Consider the following 23,944-nt stretch of genomic DNA (forward strand, 5'->3'; position numbering starts at 1 on the left):
ATCAGTACTTGGCTGTTTTGACAATTCCTAAGAGAGTTTTGATCATATGATCTGCAGAACTACAATTCAATAAAGGTTACCTGACTTGAGCCTAATTTATACTTTGTCGAATGACCATGTCATGGTCATTTGACAAAGTATGGACTGGCATTTATGTTTGATATGGTGGAGGATAGCCTTTATTCCAACATGAATTATTTTCTATAGTAACTGACTGTCATCCAACACAATGCTGTTCACCTCTTTCTCCAGTTGGAGCTGATCTATTAGGTAGGGGAAGGTAAGGTGCTTCATTAGGTGGGGTATGGTGCAGCAGGCAGCTTATCCATCTGCTGGGCCTGACACCAGGGACATTTGATTGTGAATAGCTTACGAATAGATTTAATTATGAATAGCTTGTTGAAGAACGTTAGTCTGGGTTGATTAAATCACTGCTAAACGAGCATAATGGGAACCTTCAAAGAATATTAAGTTGGCTAGCTAGCTATTTCACAGTCTCAGATTATGGAATTGGCACCCTGACTTTGGTGTTTTAGGTGTCATGATGTCATGCTGTGTGTTACTGTTGCTCAAAATATCTAGCTTTGAGTGGGGCACGACTTAAAAATGTGGTGTCATGTGGGGGGGGTGTGGGGGGGATGCTGTCTGAATGGTTTGTTTTTGGTAAAAGCAAAAGATTGTACAAAATGTTAGTTGTTACTCCACGTGCATTATTTCAAATAAAGTTGGAACAAAGACACAAATATTCTTATTAATGACATTATTGATAACTCTAACCCTAATAAAAATGGTCATAACCTTCTCCTCCCTGTGCAGGCCAAGAGTGCGATGGTGGTGGAGGTGACAGCTCCAGCCTGGCTGCATCGCTTTATCATTGGCAAGAAGGGACAGAACATCGGACGCATCACACAGCAGCTACCACGGGTGAGAGAGAGAGAGAGCGAGCGAGAGAGAGAGAGAGAGAGAGAGAGAGCGAGAGAGAGAGAGAGAGAGAGAGAGAGAGAGGATTAAGGTTGCTGAAACACGTTGTACTTAATAACAAAGGCCAGTCCGGTGCGTCACAAGGGTAGGGACAATAGATGCAGAAGAGAGAACGCTGGAGCAACACGGACCCAACACGGACCTTCCTCAGAGTCATGACTCTGAGGAAGGTCGAAAGACCGAAACGTCAGTCTATCTGTTTTACTTGCACCGAAATAAATAAAAGGCCTAAACCGTCCGTGTTGCTCCAGCGTTCTCTCTTCTGCACGTTGTACTTAATGTTAGAGAGATATATACTGCTCAAAATAATTAAGGGAACACGTTGATCCCTTAATTCTTTTGAGCAGTTTTTGTTAGCAGTATGGACACAGTTCATGAAAACTCAAAATAATTAAGGGATCAAAGTGTTCCCTAGATTTCTTTGAGCTGTCAAATAGAGACTAGTCTGGGAGGCATTGCGTCGGAGCTTGAACAGCAGGGGCGCGGCCACTGTGTTGTAATTCAAATCAACAGCCAATGAAGAAAAGGGGGCGGGATCCACATGCAGTGGGTGTTGCATCTAAATAGGATCGACGGGAAGCAATTTCCCCTTGAGAAATTGCGGCCGCCATTGTTGTGTACTGCTGTTTGCCTCTCGTCGGACTTTTTAGACGAGTTGCACAGCTCTCAGACCGGTAAGAGGCGTGTCCGCTCAGATTCTGAGCGTAAGCTACATCCCGCCCACAAATACCAGGGCTCTGGCCCAGAAGTTCCTCGCCAGAGCTGGCGAAAACTTCAGGGTCTGACAGACAGACAGACAGACAGACTGATCTTTATTGATCCCGCAGGGAAATTCAGTCACCAGAGGCAGCACAGCATTTAAGTTACTAGAGGTTCGGGCCGCTACGCAGCCGCAGCCCTCACACCTGTGTTGCACTGCCGATCCCACTGATACGCCCATATATGGATATCTATATCTCCCATCAGTCCTTGTCCCTTTTATGCCCATATATGGAGATCTCTTTATCTGTCAATCCTTGTCCCTTTTATGGCCATATATGGAGATCCCTGATGTCATTAGTATATGCCCATATATGGGCATGCTGATATTCCCATATATGGAGATATCTATATCTGTCAGTCCTTGTCCCTTTTATGCCCATATATGGAGATCTCTGTAGCTGTCAGTCCTTGCCCCTTTTATGCCCATATATGGAGATATCTGTATCTGACAGTCCATGTCCCTTTTACTGTATGCCCACATTATGGAGATCCCTGATGTCATCAGTACATGCCCATATATGGGCATGCCCCCTTTTGTGCCCATATATGGAGCTGACTGATTTGTTTACGCCCGTGCCATGATGACACATTGAGGTTAGACAACACACTCCATATTTGGGCTTAGCTGCATTGGGAACTCCTTATAGGGTTATGGCTGAGTCATGGTGATATGAGCGTGACGACGTGATCCGTCCGCACGCCCATCCTCCCGTAAGCCAATCTTTATATAGGCTGCACCTACTGTATAATACACCCTGTACTATGCAGAACAACAACACAAGTCACAGTGTCCTCACAGTGTCCTGCCCAAAGCACAATCAAATACGTAAGCAAATGGTATACCTACAATATACCCCAATACTAAAGCCTGCACTGCAGGACAAAACAAACACAGTGACAGTGAGAGTGAGAATGAAGGGAAATTAGTTTGTAATATGACTGAAGAAGTTAAAGCAGGTAGTCTAAATGCAAATTTATACTTTTTCTCACAACCCTTTTGCTTGTCAAAAAAAGACAAATGAAAATACGTCATTGTTGTCCAACAACACTTGTCAAGAGTGTCGTGGTACAAAGTCTGAACTAGAAAAAGTGCTCCTCGGAGCACAGGTCTCCGCCAGGTCAGGTAGGTTATTGTGGCCTCCTGGTGGCGCTATAATAGGCCAATGTGAAAAGGGACATTCCTTCTTAGGCCTTGCACGGCAATCGGACACTGCATTCATGATTTGAGGCATTTTGTTCCAAGAATGTGTTTTGCTAAATTAGACCTGCTGGTGGCGCTATAACAGGCCAATGTGAAAAGGGTGGCATTTCTTCCACGGCCTAGTGAGAATGTGCGTGCAAAATTTCACGGAAATTGCACACTGCGTTCATGATTTGAGGCATTTTGTTCAAAACGGACCAATCCTGCAAACTTTCGAAGCCAATCTTAGGCAATCAGGATGGAATATGGGAAATCTGACAGATCCGTGTAGATCACATGACTATAGAGATACTGTGTACAGATTTGTGTGATGTTTGGACAAAATCTGTAGGAGTAGTATAAAAAAAACAGGCCAATAACAATAACAGGCTATAACAGGTCAATCTGAAACATTTGGGGCAGAGGTTCTGAATTGGCATCCAGGGAGTGTGTGTGCACAATTTCGCAGCGACCGGGCCAACGGTGCCGGAGATTAGCTGTTCACAGACAGAAGGACGGACACACGGACGGACACACAGACGGACAGGGTGCAAAACATACTCTCTCGCCATGCCTTTTGGCCTGGCAGAGACAATTAAGCCTGAGGCACTGAGATTTAACATCAATTATATTCCTGTCACTAGGACAACACAATAGAAGCTGAATGAACAAAATGGTGTCATTCGTATATAAGGCATTCACCTCAAACATATGGGACACCAAGTGTGTAAAAGTGGGGAGGATGGATGAAGGAAAGGTTGAGGGTGATGGTCTTAATGAGACGTAAAGAAGAAAGGTAATGAGGTAGGAGAGGATGAATGGAGTTGGAAGGAGTAGAACGTGACTTGGTCTGACTTCCTTCTTGTGACGTGCTCGGCTGAAGCAACATGGGGAGGGCTGTGAGCAGGCCTGGAAATTATTTTCTTTCAATATTCTTTTTCAAACAAAAAAGTAGACGATTGACGACTCATCCCCTATGGCGCTAATGGCAGCCATGCTTCTACAAATTTGGCCACGGTACCCGTAAAACGTGAGTCTCTCCAAGGGCATTAAACTTAACACTTTTTCAGACCATAGTAGGACACTTGGAGGACTGTCATTAATCCATTTGTTAAGGATTGACAACCGAGCAGCATAGAGCAAAGCTCTTAATAGATGTTGATTTCCTTTTGTTAATGTGATGTCTGCCCCTAAAGTGGATCTCAGGGTAATTTAATTCCAATCAGTTTAAGGATTTCATCTTGAATGGATACCTAGGGGTCTGATTTGTGGACATGTCCAAAACATATGACTATGGGTACCTTGTACGTACCCATAGTCAGTACACACTTTCACACCGAGGACATAGGGCATAGAGGGTCATATTTACGCCTTATTACTTTGTGTATAATTTTATATTGGGTTGACTTGTTTGAGCACATCATTTTCTTTGCGTTGAGTAATATGTTACGCCATACTCCCTTGTCTATTTGCAGTTGAAAATGATTTTCCCAGAATACTTTACTGTTATTGGTTGACACCTGGAATTTCATAATTTTAGGGGCAAGCAAGGCCACTTGACCTTTGGTGGTTTTGAGGGCACAAAGGCCAAATACCAGGGCAGGAAGGCCACAAATAAAAGTCCACGGAAATAATGAAGGCGGTGGTGGGAAGGCACTTCACCACTGCCTTCACCTGAGCGCCCCCGTTTGACTCTTATTGATGTGTATGTGTGTGTTTAGGTTCACATAGAGTTCACAGACGGCGAAGAGCGCATCAGTCTGGAGGGTCCCACTGAGGAAGTGGAACAAGCTCAGGCTCAAATACAGGACATCATCAAGGACCTGGTCAGTACACTAACCACACTGTCACTAACGGAATGTGTTCGAATCCACTTCAGAGACCTGGTTCTGCATGTACTGTACTGTACATTATTGTACTGTGCTTTCACATCTGTGTCTCACACGAGAAAAGTGATTTTCTTTGTACACTTAGTAAGGGAGACACAGGAGAGAAGTCTGTGGTGGTAGATTCACTTTATAGCTACGTACATGTGGTTGCAGAGGGAGTATAAGCCACTAACACCACCTCTGGATAATAATAGGCAGATGGTTGCTGATACAGAACTTCATCAGTTGAAGAATTTGTGAACCCTGATGCCATTACTGCTGCAGTAGATGTGTGGCCAAAGTGTGCATTTATGAGCATGTGAGTCTTCTCTTGCTCCGGCCAGCTGGTGAGAATGGACTACACAGAAGTCATGATCGAGCAGCGCTTCCATAGACACCTCATAGGAAAGAACGGAGCCAACAGTGAGTAGATGGTGCACACACATACACACACGCACGCACGCACACACACACACACACACACACACACACACACACACACACACACACACACACACACACACACACACACACACACACACACACACACACACACACACACACACACACACACAGAGTTTGCTTAGCTCTTAAAGGAACCACAGTAGCAGATTAATCTGTTGTAAGCCCGATTCAACACCAGCTTTGAGTGGAAATACTTTAAAAGATTAAACAATGAATATGTGTTCTGTGAATGAGTGACACATTTTCAGGAGGTTCAACAAGCGGTTGGCTGCGACACTTGTCTCATTATGACAAAATCCAAAGAAAGACCCTCAAGTGTGCACTGCATTACTTGAGACACTGGATTAATAACTTAATCCAAACATCCCTGGGCAAATACTGTCAGAGATGGCAGCATACACTACAGTATGACAAATTTGTATTCAACGAAATGGCAAAATGCCACTTTCTCAAAGTATCACTGAAGAAAGACTGCCATAACCATATAAACCCTATATACTGTACTTCATTATCCAGAGTCCCCCAGGGGTCTATAATTGTTGTTTTCCCTTTTTTCACTCTACACCAAATCCTTTCACAGAATGGTCACCTATTTTTGCAGAATGTTTGCTTAAGACGCCTATTATGACATACTATTGCTAGGGTTCAAGTGGTTAAAGAGCACTTCACCCATTTTCAACCTTATCGCATTATAATTGGTCCTCACTAATGCTGATTACAATTTCCATATTATAATGAGCATTAGTGAGGACCGGTTTTTGGAAGATACGATGAAAATGGGTGGTCCTCTAATGTCCTGAAAAATCCATCCAAAATCTCACATCAAGTGAGAGCCAACTCAGCTTAACAGAATGATTTTGAAAACGCCCTAATATACTTGCTTTAACAAATGTAGTCTGTTTATACAATGATGAATTGTCAAATATCACTTCCATGGGGCTGTTCTTCTTATCTATTTACCTACTGTAAATTAAGGCCCGGGCCTTAAAAGTTATAGTCACACTTGAGATGTATGCTGTAAGTATACAAACACAAAAAAAAGGCTTTACTGATACACTGAAGTCCGTATTGATTTTATGGCGCTGAATCGATGTAGCTGTAAATGTTATCTTAACTGTTTGAATCTGTGTCTCACCTCTAAATACCTAAAAAGCAGTCACTTTTCTCCTTTTTACCTTTTTATTCTCTCTCCTCTCTCGTCCTTCACTCCAGTCAACCGGATCAAGGAGCAGTACAAGGTGTCTGTGCGGATCCCCCAGGACTGTGAGCACAGTGGCCTGGTCCGGATCGAGGGCGACCCCAAAGGAGTTCAGCTGGCTCGCCGAGAGCTCATTGAGATGGTCCAGAGGATGGTGAGGACCATGGACCATTTAACGTTCTGCCCTAGTACAGGGGTTCCCAAACATGTCTATGCCAAGGGCCCCCAAATAGTCATAGCCTCTGGCTGCTGCCCTGCTATTGCAAAATGGCTTAAATAAAGGTTGTGAGCTCTACAAGCTCACAACCTGTCGCGATGCAGCACGTTATGAGCTTGTAGATCGGGTATTTTCACAATTCTTTCCTTTCCAGTCACTGTAGTTCTATAAATGCCAGACAGCTTAGTACAGTTCATAAGTAGTTCACATAGACAGCATTATTTGAAGTCCAGGCTTCATAACATATATCCCAACACCTCTCCTTTAGTTGTAAGCAGGATTGGAGCACTTATCCATCAGTTCTGGTCCTGCCCCAGGTCGGGCTGTCACAATCACAAATTTAAGTTGACGATTTATTGTCACACAAATAATTGCGATTGACGAAAGAAATTACTGACAACATTTAGTAATTTGATACTTTAAAAAAAATCTCGACGTGTTATAAGCTTGTAGATCTGCTATTTCTGCTATTTTTGGAAAATGTTTGAAAATATATGAACCTTTTTCAACATGGAAACGATCACAACGATTATGGTACGATTATGCAAAATAATTGCGATTTTCTCAAATAATTGCGATTATGCAATAATCTCTGACAGGCCTAGCCAAAGGTCAAAATATTTTTTGACCCTTATTTATTTTTTATTTATATTTTTATTATACTTTATCAAAGGCCTTTAATAAAAAATATCACAACCCGTTACTTCGCTATCTTTGGATCAGTGTTACCCTTAACATTAATACATTTGAGGGTCAAGCCATTTCCCTCTGTGCATTGTTAGCCAAATTCCTAATCTTACAACAGGGCAATCTGTGTCTCTGCTCTAGCGATTCCTCCAGGCTGTAGGATAGTCTGTCAGTGAGGGGTGTTGAATGGTAAAAAATAATTGGCTACTCTAAATTTAGAAGAAAAAAGAACTCCACTTGTCTTATCCATTATCTTCTAACATCAGGACACCTTGGAGTGCAATATCACACTTATACTGTACCATGGCTAGTTACCAAAGAAAAAAAGAGAGGCTCTGTGTTCTCTTGGTTTGTTAATAATTGTTCGGGTTACATGCAGTTGATGTACTGTATAACTAGCATTGGTTTAGAACGGCAATTCAGCTATTGACACAGAATCCAGTTTGTGGTGTCCTGATATACGATTTTAACAGATACCTGCCATCCAATCAAAAACAATATTCTGTGACCGAGTATAACTTGCGGTATAAGTCACGTTAAGCGGTATGTGTGGACGGCAACAAGTGGGAATATTCATGTTCTCAAAATGGCCTATGTTTAAACAGTGAATCCAGTTTTAATTGCAACATTCTTTGTTTTTGTCTTTGCCAGGAAAACGAGCGCACAAAAGACCTGATTGTGGAACAGAAGTACCATCGGACAATCATCGGGCAGAAGGGAGAGAAGATCAAGGAAGTTCGAGACAAATTTCCTGAGGTGAATACATTCTCCCCTGGCCTATGTCATCCAACTGTAGTTTCCACTTCAGATGTTAACCTTGCATTATACTCGGTGATTAAATAGTTTTATGATGCATTTGTTATGATATCATGTAATACAGTGGTTCTCAAAGTGGGGCCAGGGGTCCTTGAAAGGGTTCCAGGGGGTCCCCAGCTAAATTTGTTATAGCATCAAAATCAGTTTAACCACTTTAACCCTATTTTATAATTCGGCTATTGTGAGCTTGAAAACGTTCGATCATTTTTGGATCATTTTGAACAATTTGAACAACAAACACAAAATGCACACAATCTTTTCAGATGGGAGTCCGTGGCCAAATACAGATATATTGGTGGGTTCTTGACATGAAAATGACTGTAATGTGTGCATATTATTACAGTATCTTGATTTCTTTCCAGGTCATCATCAACTTTCCTGACCCAGCTCAGAAGAGTGAAATTGTCCAGCTGAGAGGACCAAAGAACGAGGTGGAGAAATGTGCCAAGTTCCTCCAGAAAATCATTGCAGAGTTGGTATGTCCCACCTCTAACACACATACATACACACACACGCACACACGCACACGCACTCGCACACACACACACACACACACACACACACACACACACACGCACACGCACACGCACACGCACACGCACACGCACACGCACACGCACACGCACACACACACACACACACACACACACACACACACACACACACCTTCTATCCATAACGTTCCTCTCCCTTGTTTTGTAGATAGAGAACAGCTTCTCACTTTCAGTTCCCATCTTCAAGCAGTTCCACAAAAACATCATTGGCAAAGGTGGCGCCAACATCAAAAAGGTGAAACTTTAAACCTAATCTCCGTATCCCCAGATTGTTTTAGTCCCATTGACACTTTATTGAAATATATTTCTGACATAAAATCCTGGATGTCAGAAAATGTCCAACAGTTGAACAAAGAAAAACATTGGATTTTATTAATTGGGGTAGAGGCCCCAAGTATCAGGTAAATTTAGACACCTACATCAGAAATGTCACAACATTATTCAGGCTTGATTACTGTAATGCTCTGGTCTACCAAAAAAGCATTGGTGCAGAATGCAGTATACATGCTCACAAAAGAGCAGACAGAGAGGACACACTACACCCATTTTAAATCCCCTGCAATCGTTGCCTGTTTGTTATATAGTCGATTATAAGATCCTTTCGTTGGGTTTTAAACGGCAGTGCATCTGCCTATTTATCTGAAATGCTTTTTAGGTACTGCATGTGCCTAGCAAATCCCTTAGATCCTTTGTCACATGGGTCTCCTAACTGTTCCAAAGGCTAGAACAAAAAGTCATGGAGAAGCAGCTTTAGCCTTTGGAACAGACTGACGGAGGATCTACGACAGGTTTTTGAATCCTTTGACATTTTTAAATGAAATCTCAAGACACAAAGCGTTGCTTTTACTTAGGTTGTTTGCATTGCTGTTATTTTCTTTTAATTAGGTGTAATGTATTTTTAGTTTCTGTCATATTTTTTTATTTACTTGTGCTGTATGTCTGTATTTTTATTTTATTATATTAATTTCTGTTAAACACATAGAGTTGCACTTGAAATAAATGTATATATTTATTTGCAAGAGCCAAGATTTTCATAGGTATGTGTTGCGCATGTATACAAAGGTTGATTCGGCTGACCCCAAATGCTTCGGGCCTGGGTAAGAATATTATCAAGAATATTATTCACTTTAGTTTCAATTATATTGAAACTAAAGTGAGACTATTTAGTTAACACAAACTGCAATGTTAAAAAGTTAAAGACAATACATCATACATCCATATAACAATAGGGGGTTATTTATTGTATGTGACTGGCAGATCCGAGAGGAGACAAACACTAAGATTGACCTACCGACAGAGAACAGTAACTCAGAAATGATCGTCATCACGGGCAAGAAGTGCAACTGTGAGGCTGCTAGAGATCGAATCCTGTCCATCCAGAGAGACCTGGTGAGAGAACGTCACACACTGCTAGATTGACATTTGTTTTTGCCTATTATGCCCAGCATAGGGATGCTAGGGTTCATGTGGTTAAATTTGTCGACATTGTCTTCATATTTTTTCATTTATTTGATCTACCCCTCCAAATCTCTCTAAATCAAGAACAAATACATGTTTTAAAGAATGTCTAATACAATACAGTTAATAGTAGTTTTGTCCTGTTATTTATGTGTTTTACTTTTAGACCAGTGCTGTATAACAGTATAAAGATGCAGAAATAATAAAGATGAATGTTCATTATCCAGGCTAACATCAAGGAGGCAGAGGTCGCCATCCCCGCTAAGCTGCACAACTCCTTGATCGGCTCCAAGGGCTGCCTGGTGCGCTCCGTCATGGAGGACTGCGGGGGCGTCCACATCCACTTCCCCTCCGAGGGCTCGGGCTCGGACAAAGTCACCATCCGGGGGCCCGCCGGGGAGGTGGAGAGAGCCAAGAGGCAGCTGCTGCAGCTGGCCGAGGAGAAGGTAGGAGGGAGGGACTGGGAGCGAGCACGGGATAATGAATGAGGGAGGAGGAGGGAAAAGGAGAGGTTTAGAAAAATGGTCATTAGTCACAGAGGGGTGCAGGGAAGGTGAGGTTGAGAAAGTCACACTAGTGATGAGGCGACGGTGAGTCACTGGCCGGGGAGACAGATACACCCTGCGGCTTTCCCAGACGTTAACAAGAGGACACGGTGAAGATGGATATTTCGTTGTTCTTCACGTCCTTTCACACAATTGTTTACCTTCCACTTCCAGCAAGTCAACAACTTCACAGCCGAGCTGCAGGCCAAACCGGAGTACCACAAGTTCCTGATAGGTCGTGGCGGGGCCAACATCAGACGGGTGCGGGACAGGACGGGCGCTCGCATCATCTTCCCATCGCCGGACGACACGGAGCAGGAGCTCATCACCATCGTAGGGAGGGAGGAGGCCGTGCTGCTAGCCCAGAAAGAACTGGAGACCCTGGTCAAAAACCTGGTAGCTTTCCCTGATGCATGTTTTAACTACAAGGAATGACTTTGAATAGAGTTCACAAAGTTATTTTTGCAAAATGCTTTACAATGGCAATATGGCATCATTTTTGGCACAGTTTGGGAAATTTACAAGAATTGCTGATGAACCGTTTTCCCCCTTACATCAATACACCCTTGTGAGCCACATAATAGATCATGGACATTTTCATCAACATAACACAACAAAATAACAGTCCATCCAGAACAAGTATGGCCAAACCGTACCCCATGGGGCTTCATTGATTTTCTATAAACCTGCTAACGAGAACATATGTGTAGAATCTGTTCACCACAAAGATCTATGCTGCTCATACCATACGGTACAATGTACTTCAAATTCATTAAACTAGTCCGGTTCTTAATTGGCAACACCTAGTGAAAAGATGCATTACTTTACCAGTGTACTTTAAAGAACAATGGAAGACTTCTCTAATGTAACATTTAATGTTTTAATCAATGCACTATGAGCAAGTCACTGTTGTGCAGTCATTTTCTCATAACCGACTTGCTCACAGAGCATACTTTCTTATTGTTTACTTAATGTACCTTTTCTTTGGTTAATGCATTGTTCTTTAATCTGGAAAAATATCAGATTTGTAAACAAAGCTTCAACTTTTATTAAATAATAGAACTTTGTTTTGCTTCCGCTCCGCCATTCCTGTATTCCCCCACTCCTCTCCTCCTCTCCAGGACGACGTGGTGGAGGACAGCATGGTGGTAGAGCCACGTCACCATCGCCACTTCGTGTGTCGACGGGGTCAGGTGCTGCGGGAGCTTGCCGAGGAGTATGGAGGAGTGGCGGTCAGTTTCCCCCGGACTGGAGCCCACAGCCAGCGGGTCACTCTGAAGGGAGCCAGGGACTGTGTGGAAGCAGCCAAGAGACGCATCCAGGAGATCATCCTGGACCTGGTAAACACAGAACTGAACTAACCATGACAGATACCTTACGGTTCTTCAACCTCACAACTCGTCACTTTGCGATGAGTTCAGTTTGTACATGTGCTATTTTTTGCTACAGTATACAAAAAAACTGTCACGATATGCAATGGTGTAACACAAAAAAACAAAACGGGACGACAGCATAACACATCAAGGTCGTCTTTGTTGTGTTTGTCTGTGACAGTGTGCTCTAGCAGACGTGCACTCATTTAGTTTAGTCATATGAAACAGCATGAATATTAATGGAAGCAATATCTTCAAAATCCAACATTAAAAACTGTCCATGACACCGACATTACCACACTAATCCTTTTCACAGGTTAGCCAGACCTGGACCGATCACTACACTAAACTGGATAATGTTTGGTGTGTGTGATGTTAAACGCCTGTATCTGACTCTCTTTCCTCCATTTTTGTGCTGCAGGAGTCCCAGGTGTGTGTGGAGGTTGCCATCCCCCAGCGTTATCACCGAGCCATCATGGGGCCTAAGGGTTGCCGCATTCAGCTCATCACCAGAGAGAACGAGGTTCAGATCAAGTTCCCAGAGAGAGACGACAGCAACACAGCAGGTACAACACACAAGTTACAGTATGCAACACGAGCTTACATGAGCATCAAAATGTATCGAATAACACCTGTCAGCCAAGACGGTTCCTTTACATTTAGTGCACTTGAGACGGACAAAGTGATTCTGATATACTTTATTCCGTGCAAAGTTGCAAAATCAGACTGAATAATAAAGTAGTAATAGTAAAGTTTAACTGTGGGATTTAACCGCTCACATTCCAAGGTCAAGAGGCTCCGTCTCAGGAGAACGGCGAGGCCGGTCTGGAGGCAGAGTTTGTCCCCCGCAAGTGTGACCTCATCACCATCTCTGGGAAGACCGAGAAGTGTGAGCTGGCCAAGGCTGCATTGCTGGTACGCTCACTTTCAGCTCGCTCAGGAAACTCAAGAGCTTGTGGTTTATCATTGTGAGGCTTCTGTTTCATTCTTCATACGCATTTACTGAAGCTAGGATCAACACCAAATTCAATGATTTTCTCGTTTTCCTTTATCATCTGCTCCCTTCATCGTTGCCACTCCTCATTCTCTCACTCCCCCCACCCCTCCCTCTCTCTCCAGGCGTTGGTGCCCATAACGGAAGACGTGGAGGTGTCTTATGAGCTCCATCGGTACATCATAGGACAGAAGGGCAGTGGCATCAGGAAGATGATGGAGGAGTATGAGGTCAGTGTGTGTGCGAGTTGAAGCGATGCTGTTTCTGGTGCCATCTTCTGGCCAAATTGAAGAAATGCTGAACTTGTCCGCCATAATTGATTCATTTCCTGTGTTGGAGTGTTGCAGTTAAATGATTAACGCATTTTGTTACCAATTACAAAATACTCAGTTTTGTTGGTGTTAATTAATGATAGATAAAACAGAGAAGGGGGGGCAAGGGAGTTGGTTCAAGGTGACATAACTGACTTTTGTTATTGTGCGTGCGTGCGTGCGTGCGTGCTTTTGCGCTTGTGTGTGTGTGTGTGTGTGTGTGTGTGTGTGTGTGTGTGTGTGTGTGTGTGTGTGTGTGTGTGCGTGTGCGTGTGCGTGTATGCATGTGAAGGTGAGCATCTGGGTGCCTCAGCCAGAGCAGCAGTGGGACGTTATCCGGGTGACCGGTCAGGTGGCCAACGCGGAGCGAGCCAAACAAGGTCTGCTGGAGAGAGTCAAAGAGCTGCAGGCTGAACAGGAGGACAGGGTGAGACACACGCACGCACACACACACACACACACTCACAGCAAGAGCAATATGGAATTTTCCAAATCTGAATTGTTTGTTTAACCACTTCAATCAGTTGACCTGGGTTAATACTTATAGTCCTTACCTTTTCCCCTCTACGCCAAATAAAAACATGCACTATTTTCGCTGAATGTTCACCTATTATGCTATGACCATGTTGACATGGTTCTTGTGCCCATACTGGATATACAGTACCGCTCTTTATTTAACAACACACACAGTATAACTACTGAATGTGATTTTTCTTTTCTTTTATTGTTTGTTGTTACAACTGTGATGTACCATATCTCTCCCCAGGCCCTGCGCAGCTTCAAGGTGACCATGTCTGTAGAGCCCAAATTCCATCCTAAGATTATTGGCCGCAAGGGAGCGGTCATCTCTCAGATCAGAAAAGATCATGACGTCAGCATCCAGTTCCCTGACAAAGGAGACGAGCAGCAGGTTGGGCAGAGAATTTACTGAGTTCTGTGAGGCCAAAATTATGTCAGTCAGTCAAATTAATTGAATTTGATAAAAAATGTGTCCCTCTTATTTAGGGGTGCAACAGTTGATCAAACTAATTGATTTAATCTTATTATTTTGATTTTATAGATTTTTTAGGGCAAGTTTAAAAAAATGTCAAACAAATTTCAAAAATAGTAACAATAGCTGATTGTGAGCTATTTGCAAAATAGCTGAATTGATAGAACAATCTCTAAGAAAATAAGCGATAGTTGCAGCCCTACTCTTATTATAAAGTAATATGTGTATAAGTGTACTTTCTGTAACAGTGCCTTTCCACTGCCTTTTCCTTCTTTCCATTCCATTTTCCCCCTATTCTTCACATTCACCGTCTCCTCACTCTCTGGCTTCACATCCACACATTTCCCCTCACGCTCCTCCTCGTGTCTGGAACCCTCCCAGGATGTGATCGTGATCTCAGGCTATGAGCGGAACGCGGAGGAGGCGCGTAAGGCCATCCAACAGCTGGTGGCAGAGCTGCAGGACATGGTGAGCCAAGACGTTCACCTGGACCCGCGCACCCACGCCCGAATCATCGGCGCCCGCGGCAAGGCCATCCGCAAACTAATGGAAGACTTCAAGGTTGGGCAGCGCAGTGTGTGGCTTTTATCTTTCCTTGTCAGTGTGTGCACATATATACATAGTCTGTTTGGAAGTGACTATGGGGAAATGGAGCTTGTATTTTGTATACAGATTAAATTACTTAAAATAAAATAATGTGCTATATATAAAATATATCTTTATACATCTGCATAAAACTATAGAAACTATATAAAACCATACAGTAGTGGTGTCGCTGGTTTAAAAGAGATCTCAATATAGCCACATTAGATGCTGATGTTTTTAGTTCTGTATGCCCTAAATAGATGATGTTGCAGCTACCTTGTTCCAACTATGGCTGGCAGTAGCTATGAGCAGGGGTGGGCTCAGCCCATCCGAACGTGCGTCTTGCCCACAAAATAAATAGCCAAGATAAAAAACAACAACTTTTTTTGCTCAACCAATAGAAAAATAGCACAGAAAATACCAGTACCGTTTCGAACTTCTAAAATTGGGTGGGCAGCTTACAGCCCGCCTCCAAAGTCGACCCACTCGATCTTCTCATGGTCAGACAAAAGAAATCTCTTGGTATACCTGACGAAGGCCGCATCGGCCGAAACGTTGTTGTTTTTGACCGCTTCATTTATTACATTTTGTTGGGAGCATTAAGACGGTGTGCGGACCCTTTCCTTTTGTTCAGACAAAAAAACACACATAGCTCTGAACACAGTGGCCCTCATTTATCAACGCGGTGCAGCCCAAATAATGGGCGTACGGCGAGATCACCGCACCTTTCGGCATTTATCAATATATCCTGACGTGGGCTTCATCCTACCGTAGGCTGAGATCTCACGTCTGGTCGAGACCAGTTGTTGACGTTGGCTGCACCCGTTTATTCCATTCTAGACCTGCGGAGCAGAATTGTCTGACTGTCTGACAGGCATCTGGACACATAATCCACTCCTAAATGTATATCTACACTAATAAATAATCCCTGTGAAAATATAACATTTTATAAAGTAATTTAAACAAACTGCTTTAACAGTCATTCAGTTGCATTGGCTATTTTAAAATTGCAAGCTCAAAAACGGGTCGCATCGCGACGCGTTGTGAGCTTGTAGATCTGCTATTTTCAAAATATACAGCGCTTCTGCGAGCGCATTTTCGGGACTCCCGACGATCTTTTCATGGACAGTGAGGTGTACAAACTTACAGTAGCTTGTCCTATGATATGGAGTTATGTCATAGAGAGTTTTGAAGACTACAACCTGGCTGGGTTAAGGATATAAACCCGACGATCCAATCTCTTATTAACGTTGTGGTACGGGAATCACTGACGCCCGTCCGAGTCTCATGGGGAATATCCTACATGACTGCTTGTGCACTGCTCGGTATGGGTTAAATAAATTAATATACAAACGTATTCCATTCATGGCTATGTGATTGGTATCATAATATGTCATTCATGTAGGCTACAAGCCTACGTGACAAAGATTGTACCGCTACGGTACGGATTACATGAAAAACACAGTTGGGCGTGTGTGTGTGTGTGTGTGTGTGTGTGAGTGAGAGAGAGAGAGAGAGATGCGTGTGCGTGTGTGTGTGTGTGTGTGTGACTTGACAGGCAGCGAGGCGAGGCGAGCCGGCCAAACTCTTTCTTTTCGGTTCTTCATGTCGTAAAATCGGGGTGTTTCCAGAATATTTAAGGGCGTGTTATTTAAATGACGCTCGTTTTCAGACGTGAGATTTATCAAAGCTCCGACCTGATGTACGCCAGGATTGGCTGTGTAGGATTTATTGATAAATGTGACTTCGACGTTGGTGTACGGCCGAATATATGGAAAAATATAAGTCGGTTTATACGCTCCGTTGATAAATGAGGGCCAGTGTCTCTCGGAACTGGTGGCATTGGCCTGCATTGGCCTGCGGGCACAATGAGAGTTTATGGCATCTGACCTTGACTCTGAAAACCCTCTGGTTGCCAGCTGTCATTTTGCCCAAGTTGACCACATTATTATTTTTACCAGCCCACCCTAATGTAGCAGACTAAAACCAACCCTGGTTAAAACTCCCAACACTTGAGCTCTGGTTGACAGAGGGAATGTCACTTGAGTTGTAATAATCTGAGTGGCCTGGAATAAAGAAACAAAAAATCTATTTGTTGAACAATGAAAAGAAAGAAGGTGTTGCATTGTGCAATGTTGCATTGTGTAATGTTGCATTTCATAAATACATATTAGTTCATTTATCTACTTAAGCCCAGCTCCTGCGCATACTAACACGGGAGGCATTGGCTCAGGAGGTTGAGCGGCCGCTAGGGAATCAGAAAGTTCCCGGTTCGATCTCCTGGCTCCCCATGTTGGTTTCAAATTGTCCTTGGGCAAGACACTGAACCCCTAATTGCTTCCGATGAGCAGGATGGTGGTTAACTCTGCAGTCGCTGTGTGAATGGGTGAATGTAATGCACACTGTAAAGGGCTTTGGATAAAAATGCTATATAACATAATATATTTACCATTTTAATACTACACTAATCCTGTCTTCCTCCTCTGTACAGGTGGACATTCGGTTTCCTCAGCCAGGCTCTGATGAGCCAGACAAGGTGACTGTGACAGGCCTGCCAGAGACTGTGGACAACGCCATAGACCACCTCCTCAACCTGGAGGAGGAATATGTGAGTCAATTTACAATTTCGGCGATTGGCAGATTCTCTTATCCAGAGGGACTTTCTTGGTCTAGTAAACAGAGTGCAAAGAAAACAATTAAAGTGCTACAAAGTAACTAGGGTCTATTCCACGAAAGCGGAATTAAATTATCCTGGTTTGAAAGGCAAATCCAGGTTTGACAAGCCTGCGCTGTTCAGCCTGGTTTATTCAGTTCCACGAACGCCAAGCCGGGCTGAGAAGGACAGGTTTGTCGAGCCAGGATCGTTAAACCAGGCTGAATGTGAGTTCACATATTCCTATAAAAGACCATGAAAGTCGATAGCAGAATCCTTGAACTTGACCAATCATGGAGCCCAAAACCAGAGCGGCGTTCTTCGCTGTGGCTGAACAGCAGCACTGCAGCAGCTCATGAAATCATACAAGGAAGTAAAATGTATAATAAGCAAGAGAGGAAACACAGCCGCAATAAATATAGATCCAGGGAGAAAGCGTGGCAAAGTATTGCAGACAAATTAAATGCACAAGTTGTCCAAAAATATGCAATTAATTTATATACAAATCCATAAATATATAATTCAGTTAGGCTTAAACATAAGGAGTTTAAGTGAATGTTGGAATTATAATTACACACTTAGAATCATTTTCTAATTTCTAATTTCTAAAATCGAAGATCTGCAAGTGAAAAGCTTGCCTTTTGGCGGCCGGGGGTCCCCGGTCCACGGGGGTCAACGGGGGGCCGGGGGTCAACGGGGGGCCGGGGGTCCACGGGGTCCGGAGGTACACAGGGGGCGGGGGTCCACGGGGGTCCGAGGGTCCACGGGGGTCCGGAGGTACACAGGGGGCCGGGGGTCCACGGGGGTCCACGGGGGGCGGGGGTCCACGGGGGGCGGGGGTCCATGGGGGGCCGGGGACCCCCGGCCGCCATAAGACAAAAACATTTCGGGCTTGTAGATCTTCGATTTTCGCATAAGAATTGAATAAGTGTGGAAAAACTCATTGGTTTATGATTGGAGTCATTGGACTAACAGCTATTTCACGAAACTTGAAGAACAAGGCACTGGATTAATAAAGCTTGGCTGTTAGCCTGGTCCGGACCAGGCTAACTTCACAGCTAAATTGCCATGGTAACTAAGGCAGGATTGCTTCAATTTTCTTTTGTGAAACAGGATCATGGATAAACATATCCATGTTTACTGGCTAAGTTAATCTGCCGAGCTAACTCAGCTTTCGTGAAACCGATTCCTGGATAATTTAAGCCAGGATAGCCGATTAAACCCGGTTTATCCCTAATCCAGGTTTCGTGGAATAGACCCTGGGATGCATTAGGCAAACATCAAACCTAGCACCTAAACATCAACATGCTAACTAAATAACATTATTATTATTATATATATAACATAACATATGTGAACAAGTAACCAACATACATCTACATAGTATAACTAGCATCTAGTCCACACTGAGTGTTATAAACAAAAGCAGTAGCACAGCAACATATACAGTATGTGCTTGCAGGCTGAACACTGAACACTGAACTGAAGTATTAACAAGATCTTGTGACTAATTAATAACTACATTGGATCCATTGGAACACAGGTTAATTTTTTCCCCTGAAAAATAACGGTTTTGGACATACACCCGACAGCGACAAGATATCAGTTTTCATCTTTGTCCATCTCTCCCAGATGCTGAGTGTGACGGAGACAGAGACCATGGCAGCTTACATGAAACCTCCGTCTCGTTACGGGGGAGGGGGAGGAGGTGGAAGCGACGATGGTAGCGGGGGACCTGCCAAAGGCTTCGTGGTGCGCGACGCGCCCTGGAACGTGCCGGGGAACAAGGTGGGCATTGGGCAACCTCCTCTGTGCATAATAACAAATATGTTCATTGAGGTCAGTGGGCATCGCCGTTTTCCCCACCTGCTTGACATTTGAATAACAGTGGTTCCCAAACCTCGAGACCCAAAAGATACATTTTATGTCTCCCCGGGAACCAAACTAGTGAAAATAGCTAAGCTCACAAGCTCACAATGAGTTGCATGCGTTGTGAGCTTGTATATCGTCTATTTTCACTAGTTAAAGGGATACTTCACTTTCACATAAAATAAACATTTAAAAAATATATTAAAAATAAATGAAAAAAGTAATGGAAAAATCACGGCCCCCTCACGCATTAGAGTGTCCTACTAATGTGTGAGGGGGCCTTTATTTTGCCATAACTTCTTTCATTTTTTTTAAATATTTTTTTTTAATGTTTATTTTATGTGAAAGTGAAGTATCCCTTTAAGTATATCAACTTTATTCTTGGGAAATGTACCAAATTCTCTTGAAAAATCATCAATTCCCATCGTTTGGGAAACAGTGTAATAGCAGAATGTACTCTACCTGGTGCCAGATCGTGATCAGCATGTCTTGTAATGTACTGTAACTTGTTTATCCCTCCAGGCTCCTGACATGAGCAGTGCTGAGGACTTCCCCACCTTTGGTACAGGTGTGGCCCCTAAACAGACCTCTGCCTGGGGGCCCAAGAAGTTCTGAGAACAGCTCTGCTGGGGAAGTCAACAGCTCTGCATGGTAGAGGAGATTGAAAAGAAAAGAAAAACACTGGACAAATCGCTGCTCACCACTCCTTTCCCTGTCTGTCTCTCTCTTCACTCTCTCTCTCTCTCTCCCTCCCTATGTGTCTGTTAACTGCAGCCCCTCCCCCCATAACCAGCCACAGTGGGGATTCTCCCCCAATCCCTCAGAGAAGATGGCTCCTACAGACGCTGAGTGATCTCATTGTACTTCTGCTACCACGCCGCCTCTTGGCCGCACCACTACCGTTGGCCGCACCACTACCGTGGACCGATTTAAAACTCTTTTTAGATCATGACCCAACTCCCCCACCCCTCCCGACTGCCAATCCGCCCCCAAATGCTCCCCCTCACTCCAGTGCTGTACAGATGTTAAGCTGTCCAATCAATCAACTGAACCAAGCAACGAGGAATCGGAGAGCACCAGCTATATGTCCCCATGGGTGGGGGTGGGTGACTGGGATTTATCCTGGCTAACAATGCGGTCTTGGTCTTTTTAAACTAATAACAAAATGGGATGGGGGGGGCGGGTTCAATGTTTTACTGACTGTGCAAGAGCTTCAAAAAAAAGTTTGTCTTTTAAGGTTGTTTTACCGTGTTTTTAAAAAGCTGTTTTGTCGTTAGTCCAGCCTTTCGGACACGTGAGGTAATGTGTGATACAACAGGTAAGGCGCGGAGGGCATTGGTTCTAGGAGAAGTCTTGCACCCATTAAGTGTTTGTAGTTCCTGTATTTATTGAGCACAATGGCTTCCATTGTTGCTTTTACGTAGCTTTTGTTTCACAAGTCAAAAGATGTAAAAGTCTCACAATGATTTGTAATAATGGTTGTTTTGTCTTACTATTTATTTATTTATTTGTTAAGAAGCCATTTTATTTGAACTTCTGTGATATTGCATTTTTATAAAGCACTTATTGTAGCTTGATGCTTTTAACCTTACTTTTCAAGGGAGTGTAAAATACGTGTTGGGGAATATGTGATCTGTTGTTGCGTTGAGGTGTACAAAGAACTTCTCGCTATTTTTTTAACTTGTGTGGATTTTTTTCCATTGTTGGTTTCTGGCATCTTTGAAAGACTGTGTGCAAGTAAGGTGTCCATTTGAATGAAGCTCAACCAAACTCCGGTATTCTCTAGTCTGGCAGTTGTTTGCCTCTGTTGTCTTGTTTTTGCGACATTCTTCGTTTCAAAGTTTTTTCTTTCTTTTCTCTCAAGACAGATGCGTTGGCTGGCTCCCACAATTTTGGAATGTTGCTGCTCAGAAGCTCTAAAAAACACACCCGATTCGGATGCTATCAATGCATTGAATGGGACATTATCACCTCTTATTAGACCTTTGAATGGGCGAAAAAAACAAGTGTAAATTTATTTTGGAATGCTGCTGCTCAGAAGCTCTAAAAACAAGTGTAAAGCAGATGTCACATGGAATTGAAACTATTCTAATGATTATGCAAGAAAATATCATAAATAATTGTGATCATGTAATAATTGTGACAGACCTACTGGAAGCCAAATTAGTCAAAGCTAAGTGCTTAGCAGAAATGGAAATTCAAAAATATATTTTAAATACATTTTTACGAACACCGTCTTGATTGGTTGAATACCCCTCTGGTCTGAAGATCAGATGACGGCTTCCTGTTCCTCAACATTTAACATGTGGAATTACAGACTCTGTTGCATTCGAAGATTGTGGAAAAGATAGTCTGGCTTGAGAGACTACCCTCTTTTAGTTTAGCACAGTGCACTGAAGCATTCCACAGCTTTTGTATGCTAGTGATTTTGTTGTTATCATTGTTTTCTTTTTTCACAAATTACTGCAAAATACTATACATGTAAAAACAGCTTGTGCCCCGCTGTTAAACTACTGTATATTGGTGGGCCAGAATTCAATCTACTGAATTCAAGCTTCCTTGTGCCTGTAGACTTAAATGAACAGGAAGGACCAGAAAATAATGGGAACCTACAGTAGTAACCATTTATAGAAATCAACTGGACTGCAAATACTTGGTACCACTTGAAATATCCAGGCTGGTGTGGTGTGGCCTGTAGGTTCCTTAACAGCTGAGGATTAAGTAGTCAATGTGGACTATGCAACCTAACATGATGATCAAGCAGATAATAATTTTCCCCCTCATTGTGGGGCTATGAACTTTGACTGAAATGTCCCCATTTAGGTTTGGGAAGGGCAGACGAGCTCATTCATCTCAGATAAGACAAAGTAAAACTTTTATTGATACCCGGAGAGAAATTTCAGGACTAGCATCTCATGCACTGCTTTCAGTTGACAGGTGCCGTCTCTTCTTTGTTGACCCCTCTTTGACTGGAAGTTCAGTACATCCTGGCTGAGATGAGACAAAAGGTTGCATATCGTCGCTGTCATGCAGAAACCTTATCTCCATATTTCAACTTTGTATGTTTTTTTTTGTCAATTAATGCCCCTACAAGAGTGTCAAGCAAAAGTAGTGAAAATAGCAAATCTATAAGCTCACGACGTGTGATGCGTTCTGAGCTTGTAGATCAGCTATTTTCACCATTTCTGAAAAATGACATTCCATTTCCGGTTTTGGACATACAAGGTTTCCGCCCGACAGTGACGATATTGAAGTTCATGTGAGCGTGTGTCTGTTATTAAAAGGCAGGGCAGAATGGCCCTGATGCAACCACAATTTTCTGTAATAAAAACAAAAACAAAAAAAACTGAGGGAAAACACTATTGGCCTTAAGAAGTAATTAGTCTACATTTTGAAACGTATGATTGAGTAAGTATGCAACACTGCAATAACATGTCAGTGACTGAATTTTTTTCCTACTTTAAATAAAATGTGAAAAAGGAACCAGGGATGGTGCTTTGCGTTCTGTATTTTGTCCAAACCACGCAAATCGGTACACATTATCTCTATGGTCATGTAATCAAGCTGTATCTGTCAAATCTTTCATATTCCATCCTGATTGGCAAAAATTGGCTTCCAAAGTTTGCAGGAGTGGCCGGTTTTGAACAAAATGCCACAAATCATAAACGCACCCCATCAGGGGTGCAAAGTTCGGTCCCCTGTTAGACCGTGAAACTGTACACACACTCTCTAGAGGCCAGAACAGAACCTCTGCCCCACATTTTTCACATTGGCCTGTTATACCGCCACTAGGATACCGATTTTTGCAAAAGTTTGCTGGCCAACAATGGGCTACCCAACCTATTTCATGAAAGCAGAATTAGGGGTTAAGCCTGGATTTAACACATATCCTGGCTTAATTTAGCCAGGATTAGCGATGAATCGGTTTCATGAAAGCTGAATTATCTTGCCAGATTAGTTTAGCCAGAGCACCCTGGATAAGTTTATCCATGACTCGATTTCACTAAAGAAAAATTACGCAATCCTACCTTAGTTACCATGGAAATTTAGCTGTGAAGTTAGCCTGGTAGGGGACCAGGCTAACAGCCAAGCTTACTTAATCCAGTGCCTTGTTCTTCCACAGTTAATTCAACACATGTGTTTGTATATGGACTCATTTTAATGACCCTGCATTCAAATAAAATGAAATAAATACAATAAGATATAATCAATTTAATGATATATATATATATATATATATATATATATATATATATATATATATATATATATATATATATATATATATAGGGGGCTCTTGACCACGTCTGAACAACACCGCCCTCCTCTGGTGGAACTGAATTTCACTGTGGTCAAATGTACGCACATGACGTTGCTTTCTTCCGCTGATGGATTCAATGAGCAACGGCGGTATGCTGGTGGTCTTTACAACTCCGC

General features: G+C 42.9%; 1 protein-coding gene across 1 annotated transcript in view; it reads left to right on the forward strand.

Annotated features, from left to right (window-relative positions):
- Nucleotides 1-20,991, forward strand: part of hdlbpb (high density lipoprotein binding protein b) — a 33,643-nt gene extending 12,652 nt beyond the window's left edge. Inside the window, exons 9-28 of the mRNA XM_080452197.1 lie at nucleotides 817-924; nucleotides 4,645-4,749; nucleotides 5,136-5,214; nucleotides 6,469-6,608; nucleotides 8,010-8,114; nucleotides 8,537-8,650; nucleotides 8,877-8,963; nucleotides 9,986-10,117; nucleotides 10,414-10,632; nucleotides 10,906-11,127; nucleotides 11,853-12,071; nucleotides 12,526-12,670; nucleotides 12,892-13,019; nucleotides 13,224-13,328; nucleotides 13,702-13,836; nucleotides 14,176-14,319; nucleotides 14,782-14,961; nucleotides 17,477-17,593; nucleotides 19,271-19,426; nucleotides 20,030-20,991. Of these exons, the coding sequence (XP_080308323.1) occupies nucleotides 817-924; nucleotides 4,645-4,749; nucleotides 5,136-5,214; nucleotides 6,469-6,608; nucleotides 8,010-8,114; nucleotides 8,537-8,650; nucleotides 8,877-8,963; nucleotides 9,986-10,117; nucleotides 10,414-10,632; nucleotides 10,906-11,127; nucleotides 11,853-12,071; nucleotides 12,526-12,670; nucleotides 12,892-13,019; nucleotides 13,224-13,328; nucleotides 13,702-13,836; nucleotides 14,176-14,319; nucleotides 14,782-14,961; nucleotides 17,477-17,593; nucleotides 19,271-19,426; nucleotides 20,030-20,122 (2,733 nt within the window). The 3' untranslated portion in view covers nucleotides 20,123-20,991. The remainder of the gene's footprint in view (nucleotides 1-816; nucleotides 925-4,644; nucleotides 4,750-5,135; nucleotides 5,215-6,468; nucleotides 6,609-8,009; nucleotides 8,115-8,536; nucleotides 8,651-8,876; nucleotides 8,964-9,985; nucleotides 10,118-10,413; nucleotides 10,633-10,905; nucleotides 11,128-11,852; nucleotides 12,072-12,525; nucleotides 12,671-12,891; nucleotides 13,020-13,223; nucleotides 13,329-13,701; nucleotides 13,837-14,175; nucleotides 14,320-14,781; nucleotides 14,962-17,476; nucleotides 17,594-19,270; nucleotides 19,427-20,029) is intronic.
- The last annotated feature ends 2,953 nt before the right edge of the window (nucleotides 20,992-23,944 follow it).

Source organism: Gymnoscopelus braueri, assembly GCF_963280865.1.
Source record: "Gymnoscopelus braueri genome assembly, chromosome: 15".
Classification (NCBI taxonomy): Eukaryota; Metazoa; Chordata; class Actinopteri; order Myctophiformes; family Myctophidae; genus Gymnoscopelus; species Gymnoscopelus braueri.